Consider the following 24,997-nt stretch of genomic DNA (forward strand, 5'->3'; position numbering starts at 1 on the left):
AACTGAGTTGGGCTTAGTGAGCTGCCCTTCAACTTCTAAGGGTGAGCCCTTCTGTTTCTTGATGGAGGGGAGTGTAAGAGAGCCTGACTGGGCTCAGAGAGCCAGAGGACTGCACTCTTTATGGCTGCTAGTAAGACAGCTCAACCAACACCACAGTCACAAGGAATTTAAGGACAAAAATCAGTAAGAAAGGATGACCTACTACAGTGTTGCATGACACTGCCAGTTACAGAGGTAGCAGTTATTCACTGAAGTGGAGGTAGGGATCACATACCTTTAGATTTTTTCATGCTCCCAGTTTCTGAAACACTTAATGAGCTCCCAGATATTTCTTCACAGGTCTGGTCTAAGAGCGTGTTGGTGTCCCACTGTTGGCTGCCGTTCTCCAAACCCCAAGCCTTATGGGCACTTTGCTGTGGGTCAGTATCAGGTACTATTTCTGAAGTACCTAATAATAGCTTTTCATCAGAGGTGACTTTTACAACATCTTCCTTCACAGTGGGTGGATCTACTTCTTTGCAGGAGCTGTCCATGGCTGCAGCATAGTCCATCATCAGTGCAGCTTCACTGTCCTGAGATAAAGAGGTCTGCCCAGTAAAAATAAGAGACAATGACACAAGCCACTCTGCTGGAAAAAAAACCAAGTCTCTCTGCAAAAGGAGTTTCTTTTCTCTTCTTTACACTTTTACTTGTATTGCTCAGAGCTATCAGAAAGCCACTGTGAGGCTTCCTTAGCTCCACTAAAGGAGAGGAGTATACAGCCAGGTTTTAATAATGTTGTTAATGTCAAATGACTGGGAAAAACAAAATTAAGTACATGCCTCCTACCTACCCCCAGACCCACTTCTAATAACTGGACTCCTTCCTGGATGTGATGCTGTAACGAAGTATAAGCATGCATAGACCATAATATTTTGGTCTTTTTAAGAAAATAAACATCAAAGTGTTTCGTCTTGTAGAAGGATTTTTTTGGCATCTCTATCAGCTAAACACAAATCCATTCAGTCCCAGTGCCCCCATTTCCCAAACAGACACATCTATCACTGTGGTAGTTCATCCTTACCCCCTCCACCCCCCGCCTCAGCACAGCGATCGCGAGGGCATCCACGCCCACTGACTCAGCTTTCACTCAGAGGTCTTTAGGGGTCCTGTGCATAACAGCGAGACTTGACAACAAATGTCCACACAGGAGCCTGCAGGAAAAAGCCTACAGGCAGGCACCAAGCACCAGATGGGAGACTGAGCTGTGGATGAAGAAAGTCTGAAGGTATGCTATACCAGGGAGAAACAGTCTTCTGTTTGCCCTCCCTCTGGAACACAGCCCAGAGGACTAGGAGGTTTTTCAGAGGGTTTTAACAACTTTGGAAAAAAATAGAAAAGTCTTTCATCCTTTTTCTGTGCATCTTCCCTCCATGGGGTAAACACAGAGAAGGACTAATTATTCTCTGTTCTCACCTAAATTGGTTTTCCCAAATCCCTGGTCACCCCACTCCCATCCAAGGATATCATGCATTTTTAGTCAAACTGTCAAATCTAACAATCAAAACCCAACTCCCTCCTCAACAAACCTACTCCGATTTGGCTTAACTTGAAACAGTTATTGAAACAAACTGTCACAGAGACCTAGATACTTCAGAGACTGCTGAATGGGAGACAGCAGAATGCACATTAAGTTAACGTCACACTCACTGGAGCACTTTACAGTACTAAGCATTAAATATAAGTGTTGTTTTCTGCTCTACCTTGGACACCCCTGATATGATAATGGTGCTCTTCTTTCTAGGAGACTTCAGCTTCTGCTTTGCAGACTCACTTAACTGCCGAATGGCTGCTTCTGCAACAGGATCGGTGCCATTCAGTACGAGCAGTTCTGAAAAGAAAGCATTATTTCAGAGGGAGAAAACAGAGCAAAGAGAGTCAGAGTTTGTTTTTGACATAAAATTAAAAGAAATTAGCAGAAATGGTATAAACACCAGGCATACCAAAACACCTTCCAATTCACCACCCAGCTATTTGGTCTTGTCTTCTACTTCTGTTGCCCATTCTTTTGAAATAAGGTACCTAAATTGCATTTTCAAACCCTTGTCCTGAGCACACAGGAGGTTTTGGAAGCCTAGACAAAACACTCAACTATTTCAGTGCATTGTGCTACACTGAGGTGCCTATAATCTGAAAGCAGCAGGTAGAGCATCAGGTATCCCAGTCATGAAGAGCCATAGTTCTAAAGTGGTACAAAGCTGGCATGTGTCACTACTTCAGGTACCTGTTTTACTCTTTTTCCAGTCATCCTTGCTTGACATTTCCAGATTTGCTATGGCACTATGATAGGATGGGGAAAGCAAAGTAGCAGTCACTCTGCTCTTTATCAGCTGCCTTCAAAGGCTGTAAAGTGCACCCCCCTTTCCCCTCCAAACATCACACAGGAATAAAAAACCCGCTTTATAAAAAGCTCTTTAATGACAAACACAAATTTATTTTTAAGCATGGCCATTTCTGGCATCTAGTATGCAAGTACTTTGGGCACAGCAAATACACAGTAATCAAATTCATCAAGGAACAAACAAGGCTAAGAAAGTTAATGAAATGAACCCCCCATATTTAATTATCTGAGGTGGGCTTTTCTATTAGAAAGAGTTTTAACAACAAAAGAATACAGGCAGGAATAACACCAGTGTTAATTAATCCGAGCAGTGCCTTTTGTTACTGTGACATTAATGCAATAAAAGATGAGGCTTGAATAATTATGCTGCACCAAGTACCTCAGATACTTTTGGAACTTAAGAGTATGTGTGCACAAAGGGTATGCATGACCACACATGTCTGCACATGTGTTATAAACCCCTGCTTTTCCATCTCCCTAGCCACTGCAAAGCCCCCAGGAACAGCTGAGAACACCCAGGACAGCATCAGTGGCACTTGCTAATTCTTACTGTTGTCATCATTTAGAACTATGGCACAGCATGGCATCTTTTCCATAGTGCTCGTTACTATTTTGGCATGATGTCTGTAATAACTACTACCTAAGTTACTGTCATTTCTTTCACTTGGCTTAAACTTTTGTTCTAATGAGTAATTCTTCCTGCTGTATCGTATAAACATTTCACAGAAATTCCCCTGCATTTCCATGAAAACACTGTCCATACAAGTGTGCTCAAAGTTGTTCTCAGATGAGTTTTCCAGTAAGTGCTTTGTATCTTTAATATCATAAACAGTTATGAGAGTTAACTCAGAAGTCTAGCACTATCTTAACGTTTCCCAAATTGGCTTAGTAATACCATCCTGCTTCATGGTATCAGAGTACTACTTAGTCTAGACATAGGGAAAGAATCAACTGCTACTACAGCTATTCAGTTATTGGTTCATGTTCTTCCCCAGATTTCTGTCTTTTGGCCAATATATTTCTCTTTCTCAGGAAGCTTTCTGACGGTTTCCAGGAGCAGTCTAGATCATTTCCAGATAGTCCCATCTACACTCAAACCTGTACAAAGAAAACTGGACTCCACATCATGTGCTGTCTGCAGCTAGACTAGGTCACATCTTTCATTACTGTTCCATACAGAGCTACAGAAAGACTGAATGGTGACCACACACAGGTCTGAAAAATACGCCAAAGATTCAGTTGCAACTCGAAAAGGTAAAATGCTCCAGAGACAAAATCAGCTTTAATACAGTCAAAGTGAAATTATAATTAAAGTTATTATCAGTGCCACCTGACACTCTGAAGGCACTTCAGTTGTATGCCAGGTGACTCAGGAAGGTGGAAAACAAGGAACAGCAAGATTAGTTATTTGCACTAGCACAAAAAAAACCAGCAGCAGGGCTAGGAAAAGAATTTGTTCTTCCTTACATCAGTCCAGCCTCATGCCTTCTGTTCAGACAGGGGGGACTTCACAATGGCCTTAAGGAGATAAATTTCACAGGGTTTTCATTTTGTGCAGTGTCCCCCATGCCTTTGTAAAGAAGGAATCTTTCATTTAAAAATCAGAGAAAGGATATCCCAGCTTTTCTGCAGTCACGTCCCCTCTCTGAACAGCTCATTGTTATTTATTCAAAATTAGTAATTTAAGTCACCAATTAAAACCAGACTTCTATTGCAAGCCTGCTATGTCTGTAACCACAGTACTTGCTAACATAAACATCTCAGTGCCTGTTGAAAGGCAGTAGCCATATGGGTTTGTTGTTAGTTTAACAGGATTACATTAATCCCATGCGCAGGCAGACACAGATGTATTCTCATTAGCAGCTTTGAACATTTCTATTACCTGTATCTGAAGATGATAAAGTTTTGCTGACTGGAGCACCATGAGAATGGATAGCTTGAACAGAGAAATCCTTTTCAATCACCTTTACTTTGACTGGAGTTTTCACAGGAGAATCTGAGGAGCAAGGGTTTTTTGTTATTCAAACTATTCAAGACATTTATTATGAAAATAACAAGAATTTATTATACCAATGTTAAAGCCTGTTCAAATCATAAGCATTTGAGAAAGTTGTTTAACTCAAATTCTCAACATATGCTCTCTATGGTAACCTGACCCCCAAAAATCTGTGAAGTGTAGGAATTTATTGTTGTTAAACATTTTACTGTAATATGCTAGACAACACCCACTTAACTAAAACATCTGCTTTAGCAGCTTAAAAGAATGCAGCTCTTGGTGAAACTTCACACAAAGACTGTTTAGAGTGGCTGGAAAGTTGTCAATCAGAGAGGGACCTGGGGGTGTTGATTGACAGCCGGCTGAACAGGAGCCAGCAGTGTGTCCAGGTGGCCAAGAAGGCCAATGGCATCCTGGCTTGTGTCAGCAATAGCGTGGCCAGCAGGGACAGGGAAGGGATCTCACCCCTGTACTCGGCACTGGTGAGGCCGCACCTCGATTCCTGTGTTCAGTTTTGGGCCCCTCACTACAAAAAGGACATTGAATGACTCGAGCGTGTCCAGAGAAGGGCAACGAAGCTGGTGCAGGGTCTGGAGCACAGGTCGTACGAGGAGCGGCTGAGGGAACTGGGGGTGTTTAGTCTGGAGAAGAGGAGGCTGAGGGGAGACCTCATCGCCCTCTACAGCTACCTGAAAGGAGGTTGCAGAGAGCTGGGGATGAGCCTCTTTAACCAAGTAATAAGCGACAGGACAAGAAGTAATGGCCTCAAGTTGCACCAGGGAAGGATTAGACTAGATTTTAGGAAGCATTTCTTTCCAGAAGGGGTTGTTAGGCGTTGGAATGGGCTGCCCAGGGAGGTGGTGGAGTCCCCATCCCTGGAGGTGTTTGAGAGTTGGGTCAACTTAGCGCTGAGGGATCTGGTGTAGTTGGGAACTGTCAGTGTGAGGTTAATGGTTGAACTGGATGATCTTCAAGGTCTTTTCCAACCTAGTTCATTCTGTGATTCTGTGAGGTTTTTTAATACTTATCCCAAGAAGAATCAAAAAGTCTACTCCTGGGAAGTACACTGGGAAAAAACTTTGTTAGAAGATGACACCAATCCTTATTAGAGATTATAATACAGACCAAAGCACAGGATGGCCTGTCATCGCAAACGCTCTTAAGTGTCTGATAGTTTTGTCATGTGGAAAACTATCCATCAAAACCAAGCTCTTCTGCATCATCACTCTACCATGCAGCTTTAAAGTGTGTATTAAAAGGAGCATTAACCACTCCCTTTGTAAGAGCAAGACTTCATGAAAATTAAAAACCTGATTATGAAGAATACAAACAATTCCCCCCACCATCAACACATCAGAGAAGTCCGGACAACAGCACCTTTTCTTACATCCCACTCCCCCCACTACTTCTGTTCCTCACAGGTAATGCTAAGAGTGAACACAGAAAGAAGTGGACTTCCTCACCTGTGGTCAGTGGAGATGATCTCCCTTCTAGACGAGGTTTGGTTTTCACAGCAGTTACAGTAGTGACCACAGTCCCACAGGGCATCACAGTGCGATCCTTTTCTACCTTAGCGGCTGGCACTGGAGAAGAGACTTGCCATGTCTTTAATTCACTGGGTTCTATAAAAGAGAACTAGGAGGACAAAAAAATGTCACAGTCAAGTGAGAAGGACACTAACATTTCTAGCTAGTACTCCTTTAGCATTTTCACTAAGGTTCAGGAGCCAAACCGCTAATTCTTTTAGTGATAACTGTGAAGTGTTACCATGCAATCTGGATGCACTACTCTAACTTGGCCACAAATAGCACTGCGCTGCGAGTGACAGTCCAAAGCACAGGATGAACATTCACAAGTACTTCCTGAAGTGAAAGATCCACCATAAAACCATCCAAATGCAATAGTACCTCTGCACTAATGGATCCCAGCCTGGGCCCTGTCTCTGGGCTGCTCTCACTGGCCCTGCTGTTCAGTGCAAAGCTTTGCTGGCCAGAAGGTTGTTTCCTGAACAAGTCTAGAGGTACAGTTGCTTTTGCAGACAATGGACCTAGAAGAAATAAAACCAACAAAATCAGTGCACATCTGAGCTGTCAGTAAGTTTAAGGGTGAGAAGATGGGAAAGGAGAAGGTACACAGCCAGCTAACTGCAAGAACTGGTTCTACACCATCGGGCAGAAACACGGCAGTTTTCACATCTTGCTTTCCATTTTATAAGTGTGCCTCAGCCTGGCCTAATACCGTCTAACAGGGAAGAACAGAGACATGAAATGCTACTTATTTGCCACTATTTCTGGCCATTTTTTTCCCTGTATATACAGAATGCTTAAGAAAATCTCTACAAATATTACTATTAGGTTCTTGAACAATCTCTACAATCAGTTACCTGCACCCTTCATTTCACAGAATGCTCTGGATTCTCGGTAAACTGGTATAGCATTAAGAATAGTCTTTCTTAATTTGAATTTCCGTGCAAGTTCAGCAGTTCTTTTTTCCCTCCCCTTACTTTAGTGACTACACTAGACTGGAGTAAACTATTAACAAAATGACTGCATGATTTCAGAGATGAATTCCTACTTTTCTGTGAAATTCAAAGACAAGTAGAGATCTACATTACATTCACATTACCCAGCTCTCTCCTCACCAATATGATTCTACTTTGAGTTTTCTATTCAAATCTTGGAGAAGAACAGCTAAGACAGTTGGGGGGGGGGGCGGGGGGAAGACAATTGTGAGCATAATCAGTTGGGACCTTTTTCTTCAAGAAACAGGTTGGTAGTTACACTCTCAGTAGGTTGTGGAACATTACTGGCATTTTTCTGAAAGACCCATTACTAAAGATGCTCAGGTACAGGCAAGACTAAACTTTATGCAAGAAACAATACACATTTGCTGCCTGCATAAAGATCCCATTTTTTTGTTAAAAACAGAAAACCAGCATCCATATCAGAGAGATTTTTTTTAAGTCTTTGTGTACATTTGACTTCCCAATCCCTCAAATAATCACAGATCATATGCAAGGTATTGCACTGACTTTGTATATCTAGATTATTAAAAATAAAAATAAACACAGTAACCTAAACCTAAAAATCAACACAGTCCTCCTGGCTATATTATCAGTGGCTTAGATAAAATATTACTACCTAATAAATTATTGGCCAAGCCTTCATTCACTCTCACAAGACCCTATGAGTAAAAGCACATTTTTTTAGATCACTGGGTATGAAGAGCTTTGGCCAATACTTTTAACTTTTTCCTGAACTAAGTTGAATAAAACTGACAGTACTAAGCATGGAGAAATAGCTGAGTGTCAAAAAGTAATTCTTTTTTGTTTGTTTTACACGTGAAACCTGACATAAGAAGGAAAAAGCAAATGGATCCCAGAGGTGAAATACAGTTACTATTTCCAGCTACAGCAGAACTCTGTATCAGCAAAAGAACATACAGCATGTATGAGAAGAATTTATGATATTGTGTCATCACTTCAGTAAAGCCCAAGTTATGAAGTATTTGGAGCAAGTTTACAAAGGTCATGCAAACGCCTCAACATGCTCTCTGGTCTCAGCACCCACCTACCCCCCTTACCCCCACTAGGAAGGTAATGCTTCTTCAAACAAACCAAATGCAGTAATACAGTGGAGGGGTTTTCTTGACACTGAAGGCTAACTGCAAACTGCAACCACAGAATTAAGTAGTAAAAATGTTTCAGTCCCCAAGTTTTAAATAATCTTAACAGATTCAGTGTGGTTTATGCCTGGTAATTGCTAGGCAGCCTCAGGGGGTTGAAAAGGAAGGATTTAGGATTAACACCCATGATTCCCCTTCAGCCAAAGACAGACATGGAAAGCTTAACTTGAAACCAAAATTGCTCACAGTATATCTGTTAGAAGTTTAGAAGGCTGAAAAATTAGGATATCAGCACATGGAAAACTCAGTATGTTGACAGTCTAGAAAGAAACTCAAGGTTTCTCTGTAACCTTAACTCAGAGGAGGACAGACACGTGAACAGTGTATTCCCTCTTCTGCCCATGCTTATTGATGGAAATAATGGTGTGCATAGACAGCACTTTACCCAAGTCAATCAGCGTTGCCCAAGAACTCAGCAACTTTCCATGCATTTCAAGTCTGGGACCTACATTTGAGGACAGGGTTACAGAGGATAAAAACACAAACTTAAGTTGTAAGTTTTCCCCAAGTTATCCATTTTGTACAAGTTTAGCTGGCTATTTTCAGCTGATCTCCCTTCCACAGATGTTCTTCCTCGTTAGAGCCATGCTTGAGGCATGCACAATTTCACTACCATGACAGGTCAGGAGAAGACATATACGCTTTAATGCAGGTCCAGAAACATGACACTTTCTTGTTTGGCTATACAGCTGGGTAGAACTAAAAGAGGACTTAATGTCAACATTTAGTAAGGCTCACAAGCTAGTCATGCAAAGTAATTCAGTTTTAATACTTACTATCCAACCTTCCATCTTCTACTATTTGCAGTTGCAATGCTTTTGATTTGGCACTTAGTTCACTGTAAAGTAAATGAAACTATGTTAGGTCTTCGCATGTGAGCAGGTTTTTGTTCCCACTTAGGTCTTCCCCCTTCCCACTCTGGTTGTCAACACCCTAACTTCCCTTGGCCCACACAAAGCCAGGCCCAACTTGCTGACCAAGGCAGGCAGCACTGCTGGGCTGCTGGGTATGCTGCGTGCATAAGTGTCTTTCTGACCTCAGGTAAGACTGACTAAAGGGATCAAGGTCAGAAAAACTTGGCTTGCTTCTCTCCAGTACTGCTGCCTAAAATTTCAGAGGCTTTTCTTCTCTCCGGGGCACAAACATTGCCCTTCAAGCTGATGTTGGTCCCTAATCTGACAGCTACACCACAGCAGCAAGAAGCTATTTTTTCCTGGCAGGATCAAATCTGTAAGTCAGGATGCTGGAACAGGTCCAATCAACAACTCATTCAAAGAGGTGGGCTATCCTGTCAAAGCAGGAAAGTGTTGTGCAAAAGCAGGATACATGCAAGTAAATAAAAGTAGTTACAGTCTTTATGTGAGGAGTCAGTATTACTTTTCCAAAATAAGACTCAAGGATATTGCAAGCTAACAAGAACTAGTTTCTGTGTGACAGAATCAACGTGAACTATTAGCAGAATTACTGGCATATGTGGTACTGCACAAGATGGACTAGACAATAGATACAAATCCTTTCCTCTGAGACAGTGAAGCAAACTGGGTACCTACTGAGAAATCTTTCAGTAAAACTTGATTTCATAACCTTCTCAGTAGGTGTTCTACCAAAAACCTTAAGGGCACACATACATGTACTTTATTTTTATATGTTTCCATTTCAGGGTGGTGTGATCGTGATTGCAGGCAGCCCACCTTCACTAGATGCTGTGGGACATCATCCATGCAGCAGGTTTTAAGCTTTTCCCTGCTACTACCATCCCTTCCTGCACTTCTAAAACTTGAAAGAAAGAGCCTTGATAGTACTATTGCTGCTCTTCCCATGAAGCTAAAGCAGAGTTTGACATGGTGGTCAGCACACTGGTCTTCAGACTTGTGGTTATTTTTGGTTTTGAAAAAAAGAAAAAGGGGGGGGGGTGTGAACTTGAAAGAAGGTATGCAGCTAAATCCTGACCACTCATCTGTAAAGTCCCCAAAGCTTACCTCATGCGCTTCTGAAAAGCAGCCAATCTTATGGAAAACCCAGAATTATCCCTAGCTTCAAGGCCAAATTCCAGTCAACTTAATCACATCCTGCCTGCCCTCTCTCTGCACTTTCAGTTAGAAGGGTTATTATTCTCACAAACTTCCTGTCCGAAATCACTGGGACCGTGTCTGCTCTGTGATACCGAGCACGAATGTTGTTCCACCAACAGATGGCTGAAATGATTCACAGATGCAATGGCTGAAGCACTCTGAGATACTTCAGAACAGAAAGCTGCTACAGAAGTGCCTTTTCCCCCCCCTCTTACTATGGAGAAGGAATCGTATCATATTAATCCTTAAGTCTTGATGGCAATGCAGCACACTGTCACAGAAGAATGTTGTCTGATCTGTGGCTTTCCACAAAAGCTGTAGGTCCTCCTAACTAAAATCAGACTTTGTAAGTTGTTGGACTGTACGTGTCTGAAGGAAGAGAGCTTCCTCACTGCTTTTCCACTTGACAGCAGGATGACAGCCAGGTGCGTACACCTCCATCAGACCACATATAAAGGTGAGGCCTTCCAGTGGTGTTATACAACATCAATTTTTCTTTGCTGACTACAGTGACTTCTAATCATCTCCACCCCCTGCACACATGCAGAGGGGTCTGGTGTTCTCCAAGTCCTGTACAACTTGTGATGATCGATCCTGGTGCCTTCCTTCAAATCAAGCAGCCTCTGTCACTTTTCCTCTCAGCTTTCCTGTTCTGCAGTGCACACTCCATAACATTCACAGGTGCAGTCCAGCAGACTGTGAAAAGGAGGCAGGAAAAGATCTGTGCACTGCACACTCACTCCTCTTCAAGTTGAGAAGGAGCACACAGAAGTGCACACCACTCCTCGAGGAAGAGAGTGCTCCACACAGACAGGCACAGGTCTGAATACATGCTCAATTCCTTGTATGCTAAGCCTCTGCTTTGCAAGAGAAAAAGCAGATACAGTGGATGCCAGGCTGCGACTAGACAGTGAAGAAAAACATCACAAAAGATCAACTGAAATACTACTCTCTGAAACTTTTTTATACATATATAGAGAGAAATGAAACTGAGATGGGAGAGGAAAGCTACAGAAAGATCCAGATAGACTCCACTGCTCATGAAGTGCCTCTCACATTAATAATCTGGTAGACAAAAAAGAAAGCAGTATCTGCAGTACGTTGCATGTCAGCATCTCTACTCCATCCCCCTGGGAAGCTGCTTCTGCCTGCCTCTGTGTGTGTGTGTGTTTAAAGCCACGAGAGAAACATCCCTCTGATCCATCCTTCCACCAGTGACTGCCCCCTTCCTCAATCCAAATATTTCTTCTCTGCTGCTAGAAAGTGAAAATGAAAGTAGTTTTATAACTGCTCACTTTTGACCTTATTTACAGAAGCTATGTGAATCACAGAACACCATGCAGGCTGTCCAGAAGTCCCATTTTTGTTCTACAGAAAAAAAATAATCTAGCTAGTTTTACACTCTCTTTTTAATCATAGCCACCAATCTTTTAGATGCTAAATTTTTTTGCACATTTACATTTCCCTCTCTGGGGAGCGAAGGGAGAGACATCAGATTCCCTCAAATGCAGTTTTCAAGGCAAAGTAACTTTAAAACTTTATTAACCCTTTTTTTGGCACTGTATGAAAGAACAGGTTAATTTATTATGCCTATTACTGCTGTCATTTACTAGAATCAGACATCTACCAGGGAAGATTTAGACACCTGTTTGATCTCATATTCATGCAGAGGGTAAGCAGATATCCTGAAATCTCTACCAGTTCCAGAATGCTAACCTTGCATAGTTTAAGCAAAAAAAATATGCTTTACTATAAAAGAACTCTCAGTAGGTAAGTTACTTACAAGATAAACTCTTCCTTCCAAAAGGGATTTGCAGCATTTTTGGCTACAGAGCTGGAAAACTTCTGCATAGGGTCATTCAACTGAACTATACACGCAAGGTTTGTGCTGCCTGTAAGGGCAAGAAAAATCAATATCCAGTTATTAATATTCCATCATCAGGAAGCACACTTACTCAAAAGAAAGAACCCCCTTCCTTACACACTACACTTTTGAACGGACTATCGCAAAACTTCCTTACCCTTCCACAGAATAAATGTCTACCCTCAGGTTGTAGACCATATACATTAATGGTGATGGTCAAGTTTGCATTATCATTGTCCTTATGCACTGCTCCACATAGTGTGAAACATGACAACCCGATTTAAATTCTGGCATGAAGCAAAAAAACGTGGGCATAAAAAGATCAAAAAGGATGGGGACACAGAATGAATAGCAAGGTGGTGGTGGTGTGGGTGCAAGAGAGGGAAGGAACAAAGTTGCTTTCAGCTGCTTTAAAAAAACCCCAAAAGTTTTCAAAGTTCCTACTGCCCACAGACACAGTGGTTTCTTTGGACATCAAAGCAAGCTTTTTCTGCCAGCAAGTGAATGATGACAGTAGCGTTAATTAACAATGGCTTTGTGGACTGTGGGTTTTAACAAGTTCATGGCATTTTAGAGTACCGATGCAGAATTACCTCTGCCTTGATCTTGGAATTTGATAGTGTGGCAAATTGGCATATTAGAGTAGTTATATTGCTGCTTCAATGGGAAATAGTTTGCACAATGTGTTACACTTAAAACAATTTCTTTTGAACGGCTTTCACAGCATCAGAAATTATTTCAGTATGAGTTCAAAACTATCAAGGAAAGTGGCAAAAAGCTCAGTATTGACTGTGTGCAAAGCATGCAAAAGATATGCTGCCTCCAGTTCTCCAGAAGAATCTAGGTTTCTACTATCAGCTGTCCTCTGGTGGTGCATCGGGGCTGTGGATGAGCCCTATCGCAGGCAGAGAAGCAGCTTGGGCCTGGCAAGGTTATTAGAGGAGACAAAGCACTGTGTACACCCAGCTTATTTGGGATCCATGCTAACCCTGGAGTAAGTAGTTTAGCTGCTTTCACAGTGAGCTGAGCCCAAGTTAATGAACCTGGGGCAGTTTTCTGTTAACCTAGCCACACGTCTCTGCAGCCAGCTCCTGCTGCCAGCAGTGCTCAGCAGCCCAGGGCAGAAATGCCTGCATATCTCACCTGAAGTTACACCAGACACTGACTGAATGATACTGAACAGAGTATTTCAGCACTTTTGCCCTGCAAACCCTGGTGTACACAACTAACAATTTTTTTCTTAACAGCAGAAATAACTTTTGCCCTAGATGATACACTGTGGACTATACAGTACTAACTCTAGGATAATCTTTGTTTACATACACAAACTAAGGAGATAAAAATGGGCACAGCCTATAAGCAGAGACCAGTTCTGCCACTGGTTACTCACCAGTTGAACTAACATCTCTACAGGAAAGCCACAAGCTCCTATAAACAATGTTAGCATCCATGGTTTATAGGATGATAATTACCAAGACAGACAAACTACCCCTCCCCAATCCTCTTCCTACCTATGCAGGTTAGCTTGCAATATTGCACACTCTTACTGAGTTGCAACAGGATAACTAATTATTGCTGCAAGACAAGGCCAGGAAAAGGGAAGGGAATAATAATTAAAAGGCAGAAGCTAGCATCTTCCCAGCTGTGCAGTATTTCCACTGGATTTCAAGTGTACCAGCTAAACCCCACTATGAAGCTTTATTTGTCATACTCAGTTCCAAAGCCTTAACACTCCCAGAGTTGCTAAGGAACCAGTAAAATTCCTTCCATCTCCTTTTAGTGATCCCCTCCTTTAGCAAATGGTGATTTTGCTCACAATACCTGGGTACCCGAAGTACAGCACATTAATTGTCCCCTCTTCCTCTCATTTTCAGGGAGGGGGCAGAGGTTTCCCATAAGATGAATCTTCTGTTGTATGTACCATATGCACATAACAGCATCTCATGACTTTTAAAGGCAGCCAAAATTATCTGTTCTTCTGAAAAGTTTAGTTTGCACTACAAAACTGTAGATTAATAACGAATTCTGAATGAGTTTTCCTGCAACCTACAGCTCCCAGCACAGTTTTATTTACATAGGACACTTCACTGCAGAGTTCCAGAACTGCTTTAAAAATCATTTAAAAAAACAGTCTGCATAAAGTTTTAGGGGAATCACTTCCAACCAGGATGAGCAAAGCAGCATTATGCAAGAGTCTAGGGCAGAAACCTATTACATCTAGCTGAAAAAAGGAGTATAGCAAGTAGGATATATTTATCCAAAACTAGTGCCTTGCTCAGTTTAGCAGCCACAAGCTTCCATTAAAAGAACTGTTACAGAGTTGTTAGTGACCATAAATAACCGAGTCTCAAATTTGTATTTCCGCTGACAAAATCCAAAATATGCTTGCTCGTGCCTCAATCAGTGGTGGAGGCATGCCTGCACCTGAAGAAGCCTGAATACTTGTGAGAGGCTTGGTGCTTCTTTCCAAAACCAACACCGTAACTTCACCAGGCAGTGACCTCCTTCCTGGCTTCATTTGCCACTTTCAAGAGGTACTCCCTCCCCAACCCACAGAGGTACTTATGGGGGGAAAAAAATCCCTGACAACAAAACACCACCTTTGAGTAGAGTTTACTTAGAGGAGGAGAGTTTTAGATAAATCACCACATTGCTCAGAAGCAGCTGTAAAAATAAGGTAATAGTAAACCAAACCTATGTCACTGCTAACAGTTAATGGAGAGTTGGATTTGAGCCCCTCATCTTGGGTATACCCAAAGTGATAACTTTCAGAAACTAAAATGCAGAAAATAACCAACTTTATAAGTATGCTCATTTAAATTTGTTTTCAACAATGATGGATTTGTTTACAAGAAAATCAAGATGTTCAAGTTCTCAAATAAACCAAAACATACACAGTTTTGTGCAAGCATGACTAAGGCCGTTTCTCAGAGTACAGCAATTTCTTATAAATTCTTTTGAGAGATGGTTGTAACCCAGAACTTCTAAATGATTTCAGCCAAAAGGAAAAAAACCCAACCCTGCTTGAAAACAAGCAGCATCCCAAAGGCTACATTACCTGCAGCACTGTGATCAGTTAGGTTTACCACGATGTTCTTCACCAGCAGTTTGAGTTCATGAGCCCTTGGAGGTTTAGGCGGACTAGTGCCCTGAGGGAGAAGGCTTATGTTCTGTACATTCTGTGAAAAGCAAGCAGAACAAGAGGGATTGTGCATATGCAAATACCAAGTACTTCTGTCACATTCATAAGGGGGAAGCTAACTGGGATGGGGTGTAACATCAACATCAAGATAGGCCACGCTGGAGTTATGATAACACAGCCTTCACTGCCAAAGGCTATGTTGTTTTAAAGAATGCATTCCAGTTGTTTCTGATCACCAAACAGTGTTAAAACTTACTCATTTGTGAGTCATGAATATATAATAAAAAACACTAAGCAAAGGACACTTCTCAAAAGATTTAGGTAGGAATAAGACTTACCTGAACCTCCTTTATATCTGTAGGCCTTGTACTCAACACTACAGATGGAGAAACTGAGCTAAAGAGGTTCCTCAAAACATCTCTGAGCGTTTCAGATATTGCACATGTCCCTGCTGTCTGTCCCTAAGAGGAAACAAACAATAATGCTTCTCAAAACTCAGAAGAAATAAGTTAAGGCAAAAATTAATTTGGTATATCTAAACCACCAAAGCTATCAAATATCAGCTGTCAGAGAGACACATGGTTCCTGTTGCCAACAACAAAATGTAACAAGAGATCATGCAAACAGTTACTTAAATTTTTATGTTACCTATTAAAGGAAAACTAGAAATATACATTGAAAAAGTCACATGCTGTTCTGACAGTTAGGGAGGTACAGCTATTAGCCACAAAACCAGAAGTTTTATTAACAGTTAATATCTTATGACGGTGTTTTAAAGTTTTTGTACTGCTCTGCGCCCCACTGAGAGAACAGATGAAGTCATCAGATAAGCGGATCGGCCTGTTCCACTGATTTAATGGGAGTTATGCCAGCTTGCAACAGCTGAGAAGAAGCTAATCCTCTGCTGCAGTGGAAAAAAAAATAAATTATAGCATCTCTTGGAGGTCTTTAATCTTGCTGAAAAATGTACTGTACGGACAGATAGTCATGCTGCTCTAGGGGACTGACTTGTGCATTTGCCCATCCAAAAATCTCAGGGCAATCTGTGCTTAACACCACTATCTCTGAGGGATCAGAGCAAACCACAGATTTTGCTTACACATGTAGCTCCACATGATTAATTGTAAGGTGTATGGAGATGGTGAACCACCCCTGCCCTCCCTGTGCTCCTGGAGAAGCCTGCTTCCCATGTCATGCTGCTCAGAAAGTCTCCTGCTCAGTTACCTACAAAGAGTGGATTTTTAAATTAAGCTATCACAGAAACAGCCGTTTGGTACCCAATTGCTCTGAAGGAAGCACAGGAGAAATCTCTGTGAGGTTTCTTTTCAAAAGAAAAGATTGAATTAGGAGACAAAGATCTGACCTGAACAACAGAGGACTCATCCATCTTTTCCCACCAGAAACCACACCTGAGAGACTTTACTACTGCAGAACAAGGCTTTAAAAGAAAGGAAACTGATTTACAGATTCAGATACTGACTAACCGGAGAATGCAATAACCACACAAAGCAGAAAAAAGGTACCCTTTTGCATGCTGCTGTCTGACAGGAGCATGCCCACAACCAGCATGTCATGGCCAACAAAGCAAGCCCTGCTGCAAAGACAAGGCACACTGATGACAAGGATACCTTATTTTCACCAGCAGGAAGATCAAGTGGGGAAACTGAAGGCCTAATCCTGGTCGATCCTGCTTTGGTAACACCGCAGCTGTGCACCACCAGCTGTCAGCGCTACCTGAGCCACACTGATGCAGCCACGCATCACCATGAAGCCGCAAGGCAGTGACAGCTGAAGTCTCAAACAACCACGTTTCTGCGGATGTGGCAGAGCACAGGCTTTGCTGGACCACCCTGGACACCCTGCAGCACACTTCTCCATTACACAGGGCTCTTGGCACAAGAGGCAATCTCTCCTTTCCAAAGTCTCAGTCCTTTCCTAGGTGTAAGAGAATGATCATGCAATGACTTCTGCACTCCTAAAAGTACGCTTGCAGGTTGCACAACAGGTCAAACAGATTTGGAGTAACAGCCCTTTCCCAATCACCCAAGCGTTACAGAAACATTTAGGGTGTTTCATAAAAATCCCAGGAATGTTGTGTACAGAAATCCTGTTTCACTGCTTTCTTACCTAACCGCCCTTTGATGACATGTCGCTATGGTTCAAAACATACAACAGCATTGACCAATCCACATAAACTGCGTTGTTCACACCAAGCTCCCTCAACCACCAAGGAAAGAGGCAGCAGCACATTTCTGCAACTTGCAGATAATACTCTCTTACTTAAAAAAAAATAATTAAAGTAAATCAGGCTGTCTAAAGCCTTGGTTTCAGTAAGTTAATTACTTATGTTATTTAAATAAGCAGATTAATTGTGGTTAGTTTTCACTATTTTGAAACTGCCCTTACCTAAACACTGATGAAGAGTGCTGTCAAATTGTAAAATCCTAGCTGCCCCTCATGTTGCCATGAACCTAATCTGACATATGTTATGTAATGGTAGCAACAGCAACAACAGTCATTGGACTTCTACTCATAGGTGTTTTCTGTTTCCATAGTTATTTGGAAAGCAGTTTGGTTAAAAAGCTTCCTGTCAGCCCAACCTCATTTTTAGCCATACTGATTTGGAAAGTAATACTCCATCACAACACCCTCTACAAGGCAAGCCACAATGGCTTAATTATCAACCAAAAAGGCTTAAGAGAACACCTTTAATTTGGGTTTGACAGGGGCTAGGGACATACAGCCATCTACGTGGCCAGCTTGGGGCACACCAGCAGATAAAGTCACAGTAACACAATGACATGCAAACTCAAGTCCCGCCAGTCAGCCAGAGTGCCAAATGCAACTCAGGTTCAACTAGCTATTATCAACAGAAAATAGGTTATTATATTCACCTTGTTTGACTAATGACAAAACCACTGTGTAGATAATCACAAGCAATTAAAGGTATTTATTTGTACATACAATATTCCAAAAGAGGAAAAAACAAGACACAGAAGCTGACATTTAAGTTTAGGAACTGAAACAATTTCCGAGGTGTAGGTTGCTCACAAGTTTTAGCTATTCATTTATTGCCTCCCCTCTTCCCTAAGTGCTAATAGAAACTTCAAAGTGAAAATAAAGCCTTTAACTATTAAGAACTTAACAGGCTTATTTTAAAAACGCAGGCAAAGTGCAACAAGTTGCAACTCCTTTGCAAGCCTGGACTCAGGCATCTCTCAAAAAGCAGGTTGCAAAGTCCAGTGACTGTACTAGAGTCATTTGCATTTGTCAGTAAGTACTTAATGACTGTTCAATATGTGGATAATCAGCATGCCACCCCAACACATGAAAGCCATTTACACTGCCACGCGTGCACAGTAAAATCTATATTAAAACACACTTTAAAAGACTTGTCTGTCTTTGGGTTACGAGTTTCACGTTTTTGTGTACAAAAACTATGGTAATAAATTACTACGATTCTAGGTCACTCAGTACAGGTCTTTAGAAGCAGTTCCACTATACAATCAACCTATTTTATAAGGAGTCTTTCAGTTGGAAAACCAGCTTCACAAAACACAGGGAGGCTTCACCCACTGTTTTAAGAAAGACTTAAGTCACCACATTTGTGCCAAAAAAAAAATAAAATTGTGAAGAGTCAAAGGCAGAAGAGAGTCTCAGTCATGAAGAAACTCTTTCAGGGAATGTCCCAATAAAAAAACCCCAATGAATCGGTGTTTATATACTAAGATAAGGTACAATTTCAAAATGAAGAAGATATTTTTAGACCATCCCATCATTTCCTTAAATAAGTGTATTTTTTCCAGAGTTGGTTCTGAACCACCGTTGACAGATTTCAAAATTGATTTAAGTTAAGGAAAGGGCAACTTTGTAATTACTTTGATGGGAACACAACTACAATTGTTTTTTTTTTTTTAATTATTTTAGAAGTGCTCTGAGAGAAGGCATTTAGGAACAGACATTTTTCACACCTTTGAATCTGGATGAAAAATGTTTGCAAAGTTACTTGTCTGTCAAATACAGACTTATCTTTAATGCTTCAGTAATCTTGAGAAATGCCCCTAGATTTCAGAGACGTAGGGTTTTGACTGATGAGCCATGGCAGATTTTACTGAAGCAGCAGCTCAAGATTGCACTGTGGACAGGTAACTGCTTCTACTGAAGGCAGCCAGCAGAAAGGAACATGCATTTCTGCTTCAGCTCTTCTAGCCTCACCCAATACCTTAGCTCTAGACACTTTGACTGCTAACCTAAACCGTTATATTGGGTTTTGCACTGAAGGGACAGAGACCCATCTTGTCTGCCACTGTAACAAGTAAAACTGACTGACCTCCTGCACTGCTGGCTGGATTTCAAAGTTGGTTTCATTGGCGTTAAGGAGGAGCCACTCAACTTTGACATCTTCTCCTTTGTCTTTCACACAGAGCTGAAGCTGTGGATAGGAAAGCAGTTATTGGAGTGTTCTGGTGTCCTGCAAAGAAATTGGAGGTCAAGCTCCACACTAAGGCTTAACAAAGGAAGAATGATACCAGTTCCTAAGTAAATTCAAAGTGACAGTCTAAGAAGGCAGAAGTTACTTAATCTTTGAGAGTGAATGCCAGTCAAAAAAAGGATATTGTTCTATATACCCAAGTAGTCTACCCAATGTGTTATTTATCCACAGTCTCCTAAAGAGGTGACTTGACTTATGAATTTATCACTTGCCCCAGAGAGAAACTGTAATATTAAATGTTTCACTGGAGTTAACATGTGTTGGTATGCATTTTGCAAACAGGAGATTCAGCTCAGCTTCAGGATGAGATTAACAAAAGGAAAGAGAGAACAACACTTAACACTTTACCTGCAAGTGAAGTGGAGACAGTTTCACGCTGTAGGACTGACCTTCTGCAGCCGTGGGTGAAGTATCTGAGACAGTGACAACAAATTTAATGGAATCTCCCACAACATTACAAGAAACCACCTAAAGAAATGAAAGGGGGTGGGGGGAGACACAGGAAGGGAAAAACAAGTTAGTCTTCGGAAGAAGGTTTGTTGAAGGCAAGAAAGCAACTAAGAAAAGGAAGGACTTTAAGCAACCAGAATTATGCTGAATTCCACAGGTGGGATATTTCTAAGCAATTTCATCAACATCCCTACCTCCTTCTATATATTCACTTCTAAAAAGCATAGCTCAAGTGTGCACTTCTGGACACAGACTGTAATACCTGGAAATTCTGGTATTTTCCAAAATTCCTTCGGCATTGTTATCCAATACAAAAGTAATGCCTCACCTGACACAGACTCCTTTGTGTTTCATGTATATATATATTAAAAACTCTAAGATCAAAATTTTGCACCAGGAAGACAAAGAAGTTTGCTCTTCTTCCTCTTCTGCTCCGAACTAAGTAGCCTACCACAGAATAGCTGGTTTTACCAAACAAGATTTCAGTGGTATCCTAAAATGGTCAAACTTCAGCATAACCCTGCTACTGCAGAGGATGTTGTCTGAGTAATTCCAGTTCTCAGTGGGGTAGGGAGAAGTGTGAGCCTTTAAAAGTTTATTCAAGTCTTTGACCAAACCAAGAAAGGCCCTTAAAGTTTGGTGATGAAACTGCATGTCTGGGACTAGCTTGTATGCCACTTGACAGCAACAGACTTCATTGAGTACACCCCCTCATTTTTATAAGCAGTAATTTAACTCATTATCATACCGAGATTACAAACACTGAATGTTTTTTCCTCCCTCTCCTCTGCAAACTGACGGAGGTGCTGGAGCTGCTGTGCAGAATTCTGAGTGTGCGGTAAGCACCTGATGGCACAGCAAAGCCCCGGGTACACAAGTCAGAAATCAGTCATTATGCCAGAGAGAGAAATTAAACTTTGCAAACAGCTCTGCTGGTTGAAGACAGCGACTCATCACTGTCCCCACAGCTCCACCATTGCAAAGGACAGCTGAGCCTTCCTTAGACTGACTCAGGCAAACTTAACCAGGTTAATGCAATGCACAGACAACACAAGATTTGTCTGACAGGAACTCTTCATGTATGCTATTAGATTATGTTTGCACACTTATTGCTTCACTTATGGGCACTGGAATCGAAGCTGAAGGCTTAAAAATTAATCATGTACCTTATGGAAGATCTTTATCAGTCTCTCCTTAAATATACTTCATCTCCCTGGGCTCTATAGCATATATTTTAAGAAGGACCAGAGCACCATCAAGGGCTTCAGAGCACATCCATTAAGGTAGAGACTTAATTGCAAATGAGTGGGGGGAAGGGGTGGACATGACAAATAAAAATCCCAACCACACCCACAAGCAACAAGATTTGCCTTTTCAGGTTTGTCTTCTGCAAATTACAGTTTAGAAGTAGAGAAATCAGTTTCCCTCACCTCTTCCCTTCCCCACAGTCCAACTTCCTTCAGAAGTGGTTTCTGACCCTTAAACTCACATAATCAACAAAAACATCCATTACTATGATATAACATAAAGCATTTTTAAGCATTTTCAGTAGCTAACAAGAGCAAAGAGCCTAACTGCTTATTTTACTTGTAACTGAGTTGAAACAGAATCACTCCTTTCATTCACAAGGATGGACTGGCATGGTGGGTCTTTGAAGACTTCAAAAATGAATAGGTTCATCCCTCTTTTTCAAGGGCAAAGGAGGGGAGAGGACAGGTCTGATGCAAAAGCTGCTGATACTTGCACATCCTAAATGCAGTGGATATCATCCATGTACATTTCATACACACATGCATAGGAATTCAGTGCATTCAGAACAAGTTGGACTTGCTGCACACATGATGTAAGAGCCATTCATCTGGAATTTCTGGATGTCTAAGAGTCAAGGTTGCCAGGTACGCAGATGATTACTGCTTAAAAAAAAAAAAAAGCACAGCAGGAGAGTAGGTAGATGAGTTCATGTGCCACTTCTTTCTTAACCATGTTTACTTCTAAGTAAAGGATGGAAACAGATACTGTAGGTGACAGATCTTTCACTCTTCTTTCTACACCTGTCAAGAAATGCTAAAATCAATTTTTTAAGTATTTGTACTTTTAGGTTAAGAGCCCAAGGTTAGGTTAGGTTTAGTCTCACGGATTGATTTATTTTCTTCCAAAGACATCTACCAAGTCCTACTCCCCTTTTCTCTTCACTTTCAATAAAATAACTGTGGTCTTCAGGTACAGAGGCCTGCTAATTTTTAATCCAATCAGAAAAAGGAGTGGTGCCACATTTGTTAACTGAAAATAGTATGTCTTTGTATCAGGTGAATCCCTTTGTTCTGGGAAAAGGATGGATTAAGGAGTCAGAATACTGAGAGAAGTAGAATTCTGGGTTAGAATTTGAAGAGAAAGTGATTATGTTTTCATCTAAGATGCTGCCACAAGTAGTGAGAGGTTGATTAAAGAGACAGAACTGCTGCTTCTCATTGTAAGTGACATTCCTTTAGAAGCGCAGCGCATGATTTTCATAGAACCGAGCAGAAACATGTAGGCTGTTTTCCCCAAAACAGTCACTTGAAGAAAAATGGTGAAGCCTCCTGTGCTATGCTCTTCTTCCTTCATGCCCATCATACCTGCTTTCTCAAATTCATTTTCTCTGCACAGAAGAAGAGCAGAAGAAGGAAGGGTCAGGCAAAGTCATACACCTTTCTGGTGGATGAGGAAGGATAGATGGTCACAAGAAAACATTAGCACCTGGACTGATGGGAAGGGAGTTGCTCTTCAACTTCATTTATGTTCCTCATCTCTTTCCCCCACTCGTCTTTACCAGGGACATCACTCCAATGAGCTGCAGATGCTGTAACACACCTTGCTTATACATATCTAAAATTGTTAGTAAAATTATTCTAAAAAAACTCATTCAGATAAACAACTGCACAAATGAAGGAGACTGAAAAAGCACTACAGTTGGAGCAAGACAAATATTTTTGTGAGAAACTCAAGTGTCTGAAAACAGGTATCCACAGCTATTAAAGTTCTTCTCCCTGCTTTGCCTTCTCCCTCTATATCTTGACTTTTTCCCCATTGCAGTCCCTCTGGACAGAGCTGTAAATTTCCATTTCTATCCTTTCTGAAGTAGAAACAGAAGCTGCTTCATCTCAAGGAGCACCAGAGTACCTCTGTTCCTCACACAGGGTGTCCTCTTGCCTTGAGGTTTCGGGTTTGGCACTGGTACCTCACCAATCTGTGCATTACACATGGCATTTCTGTTACTCCTCCCTCCCCTCTCCACGTGCAGCAGCAGGTTCCCTCCCATGGCCAAGGGGGAGTGAAGGGCCATTATTTTAGGGGTAAGTTCTGACAGTCCTGCTGGGGAAGGTCGTCTTCATCTTCCCCAGTCGCATCAGATGTGTGCACAAAACTCTCAGCATTACAGGTCTTGATTGCTTTTTTCTGGAAAAAAATCAGTTTTACTGCACTTGGTATTTATTTCCAGAAAGAGAAGGTTACTTAAGGTCATTCCATAGTATGTAAGTAATACAAATCTAACGTTTTCACAAGAAAATGAGTATACACCATAAGGCAGCCACACGGTGAAAGCTGCCTTGACCTTAACTGTAGTGATCAGTACACTATTAGATTTAGGACCCCCACAATTTCCCATACTTGTTTTGGAGTACTACTCTGAGAAGGAGAAAGCTCCTTTTTTTGGCATGGAAAACTTATCTTGTCAATGGCCACACAGACAGTTTGTGTGCTCAGCTTAAAACCCCACCATTAGAAAATTTTCCAGTCAGAAACTTCTGCCTTTTGATAGTTGTAACAGCTGTTCGGAAGAAGAATTACATGATCTTCCTTGGTTACCAGAACCTATGCATTAACTTCTTGAGGGGGGTTTCTCTGGCTTCTTCACCATGCTCTCTTTACCCAAGCAGTTTACCAAGTGACACAGACAGACTGAAGAAGAGAAGGCAAATGCAACATCTAACCCAGGCACAGCCAGAGGTGGATTTTTAGAAGCTGGTATCAAACTGAATTTGTCTGCAAATATAATGAGATAACCATAGACCAGTTTTCCAAAACGATGGCAAACACCAGGGTGAAGGCTGGGTGAGTTATGGAATGAGTGCAGGAGAGAGTGAGTTACCAGAAACAAAGCAGAAACTGATAAAACGTGAATTTATCCTCTCCTTTGAGACCGACAGCCATACAAAAAAAAGTGGAAAAATGGGACGGGGGCATTAAGCAAACAAGCAGGAAGTACAAGGAGACAGGACAGGAAAAATTTTCAATCCACCTATCAAGTTAAGTGAATACCAACAGTGCAAGGACAGGAAGCATTACTTATATTTAAGGGGGAAAATACATAAATACCAGAAACAGACCTGCTGGTTTAGCTTCACTAACACGCAAGTCTTTACAAACCATTTGAGAGATAGCATAACTGAAGACATGACGAGCAACAGAAGACAACAAAACAGGAGAGGCTTGCCAGTTTTGTGCTACAATAGCTTGGAGAGAGATTCAGTTGCAGAGACAAGGTCACATTGTGCCGTTGGGGTGCTAAGGCATCCCTGACCCCTGCACCAAGCTGGCAGATGTGGTACAAGCCTACAGGAGGCCCACAAACATCTGCAATAGCAGCTGGAAGACAGGCAGGCTACCTGACAGTGCCAAAACCAGCATTATCTCCACTGAAGCAAACAAATCCCCACCCTGATGTCTTCCTTCAAGATACTCAGTTCTTAAGTAGGTTAGATCCATTATGTTGTCTTGCCTATTTAGTAGGGTCACCCCACTGATAATTAAGCTTGTACTCTATCATTTCCATGTTAAGGTGAAAGGGGATGTGTTTGAAAGGGAGAGGACAGCCCAGTGAGCAGGGAGGTGAAAGCTGGAAACAAGTTACAAAGGAGCCTGCCAGGCACCAACCCT

The 24,997-nt window shown here is 41.6% G+C and overlaps 1 protein-coding gene across 2 annotated transcripts in view; it reads right to left on the reverse strand.

Moving 5' to 3' along the window:
• Window positions 1-24,997, reverse strand: part of C2CD2 (C2 calcium dependent domain containing 2) — a 42,491-nt gene that overhangs the window by 10,192 nt on the left and 7,302 nt on the right. For both annotated transcript variants that reach the window (XM_074904068.1, XM_074904077.1), the window contains exons 3-13: window positions 19,979-20,098; window positions 19,469-19,570; window positions 15,477-15,599; window positions 15,055-15,175; window positions 11,916-12,024; window positions 8,837-8,898; window positions 6,284-6,423; window positions 5,840-6,011; window positions 4,263-4,376; window positions 1,743-1,870; window positions 275-587 (exon numbers count right to left, since the gene is read on the reverse strand). In XM_074904068.1, coding sequence (XP_074760169.1) covers window positions 275-587; window positions 1,743-1,870; window positions 4,263-4,376; window positions 5,840-6,011; window positions 6,284-6,423; window positions 8,837-8,898; window positions 11,916-12,024; window positions 15,055-15,175; window positions 15,477-15,599; window positions 19,469-19,570; window positions 19,979-20,098 — 1,504 coding nt within the window. The remainder of the gene's footprint in view (window positions 1-274; window positions 588-1,742; window positions 1,871-4,262; window positions 4,377-5,839; window positions 6,012-6,283; window positions 6,424-8,836; window positions 8,899-11,915; window positions 12,025-15,054; window positions 15,176-15,476; window positions 15,600-19,468; window positions 19,571-19,978; window positions 20,099-24,997) is intronic.

Source organism: Athene noctua, chromosome 1 (assembly GCF_965140245.1).
Source record: "Athene noctua chromosome 1, bAthNoc1.hap1.1, whole genome shotgun sequence".
NCBI lineage: Eukaryota > Metazoa > Chordata > Aves > Strigiformes > Strigidae > Athene > Athene noctua.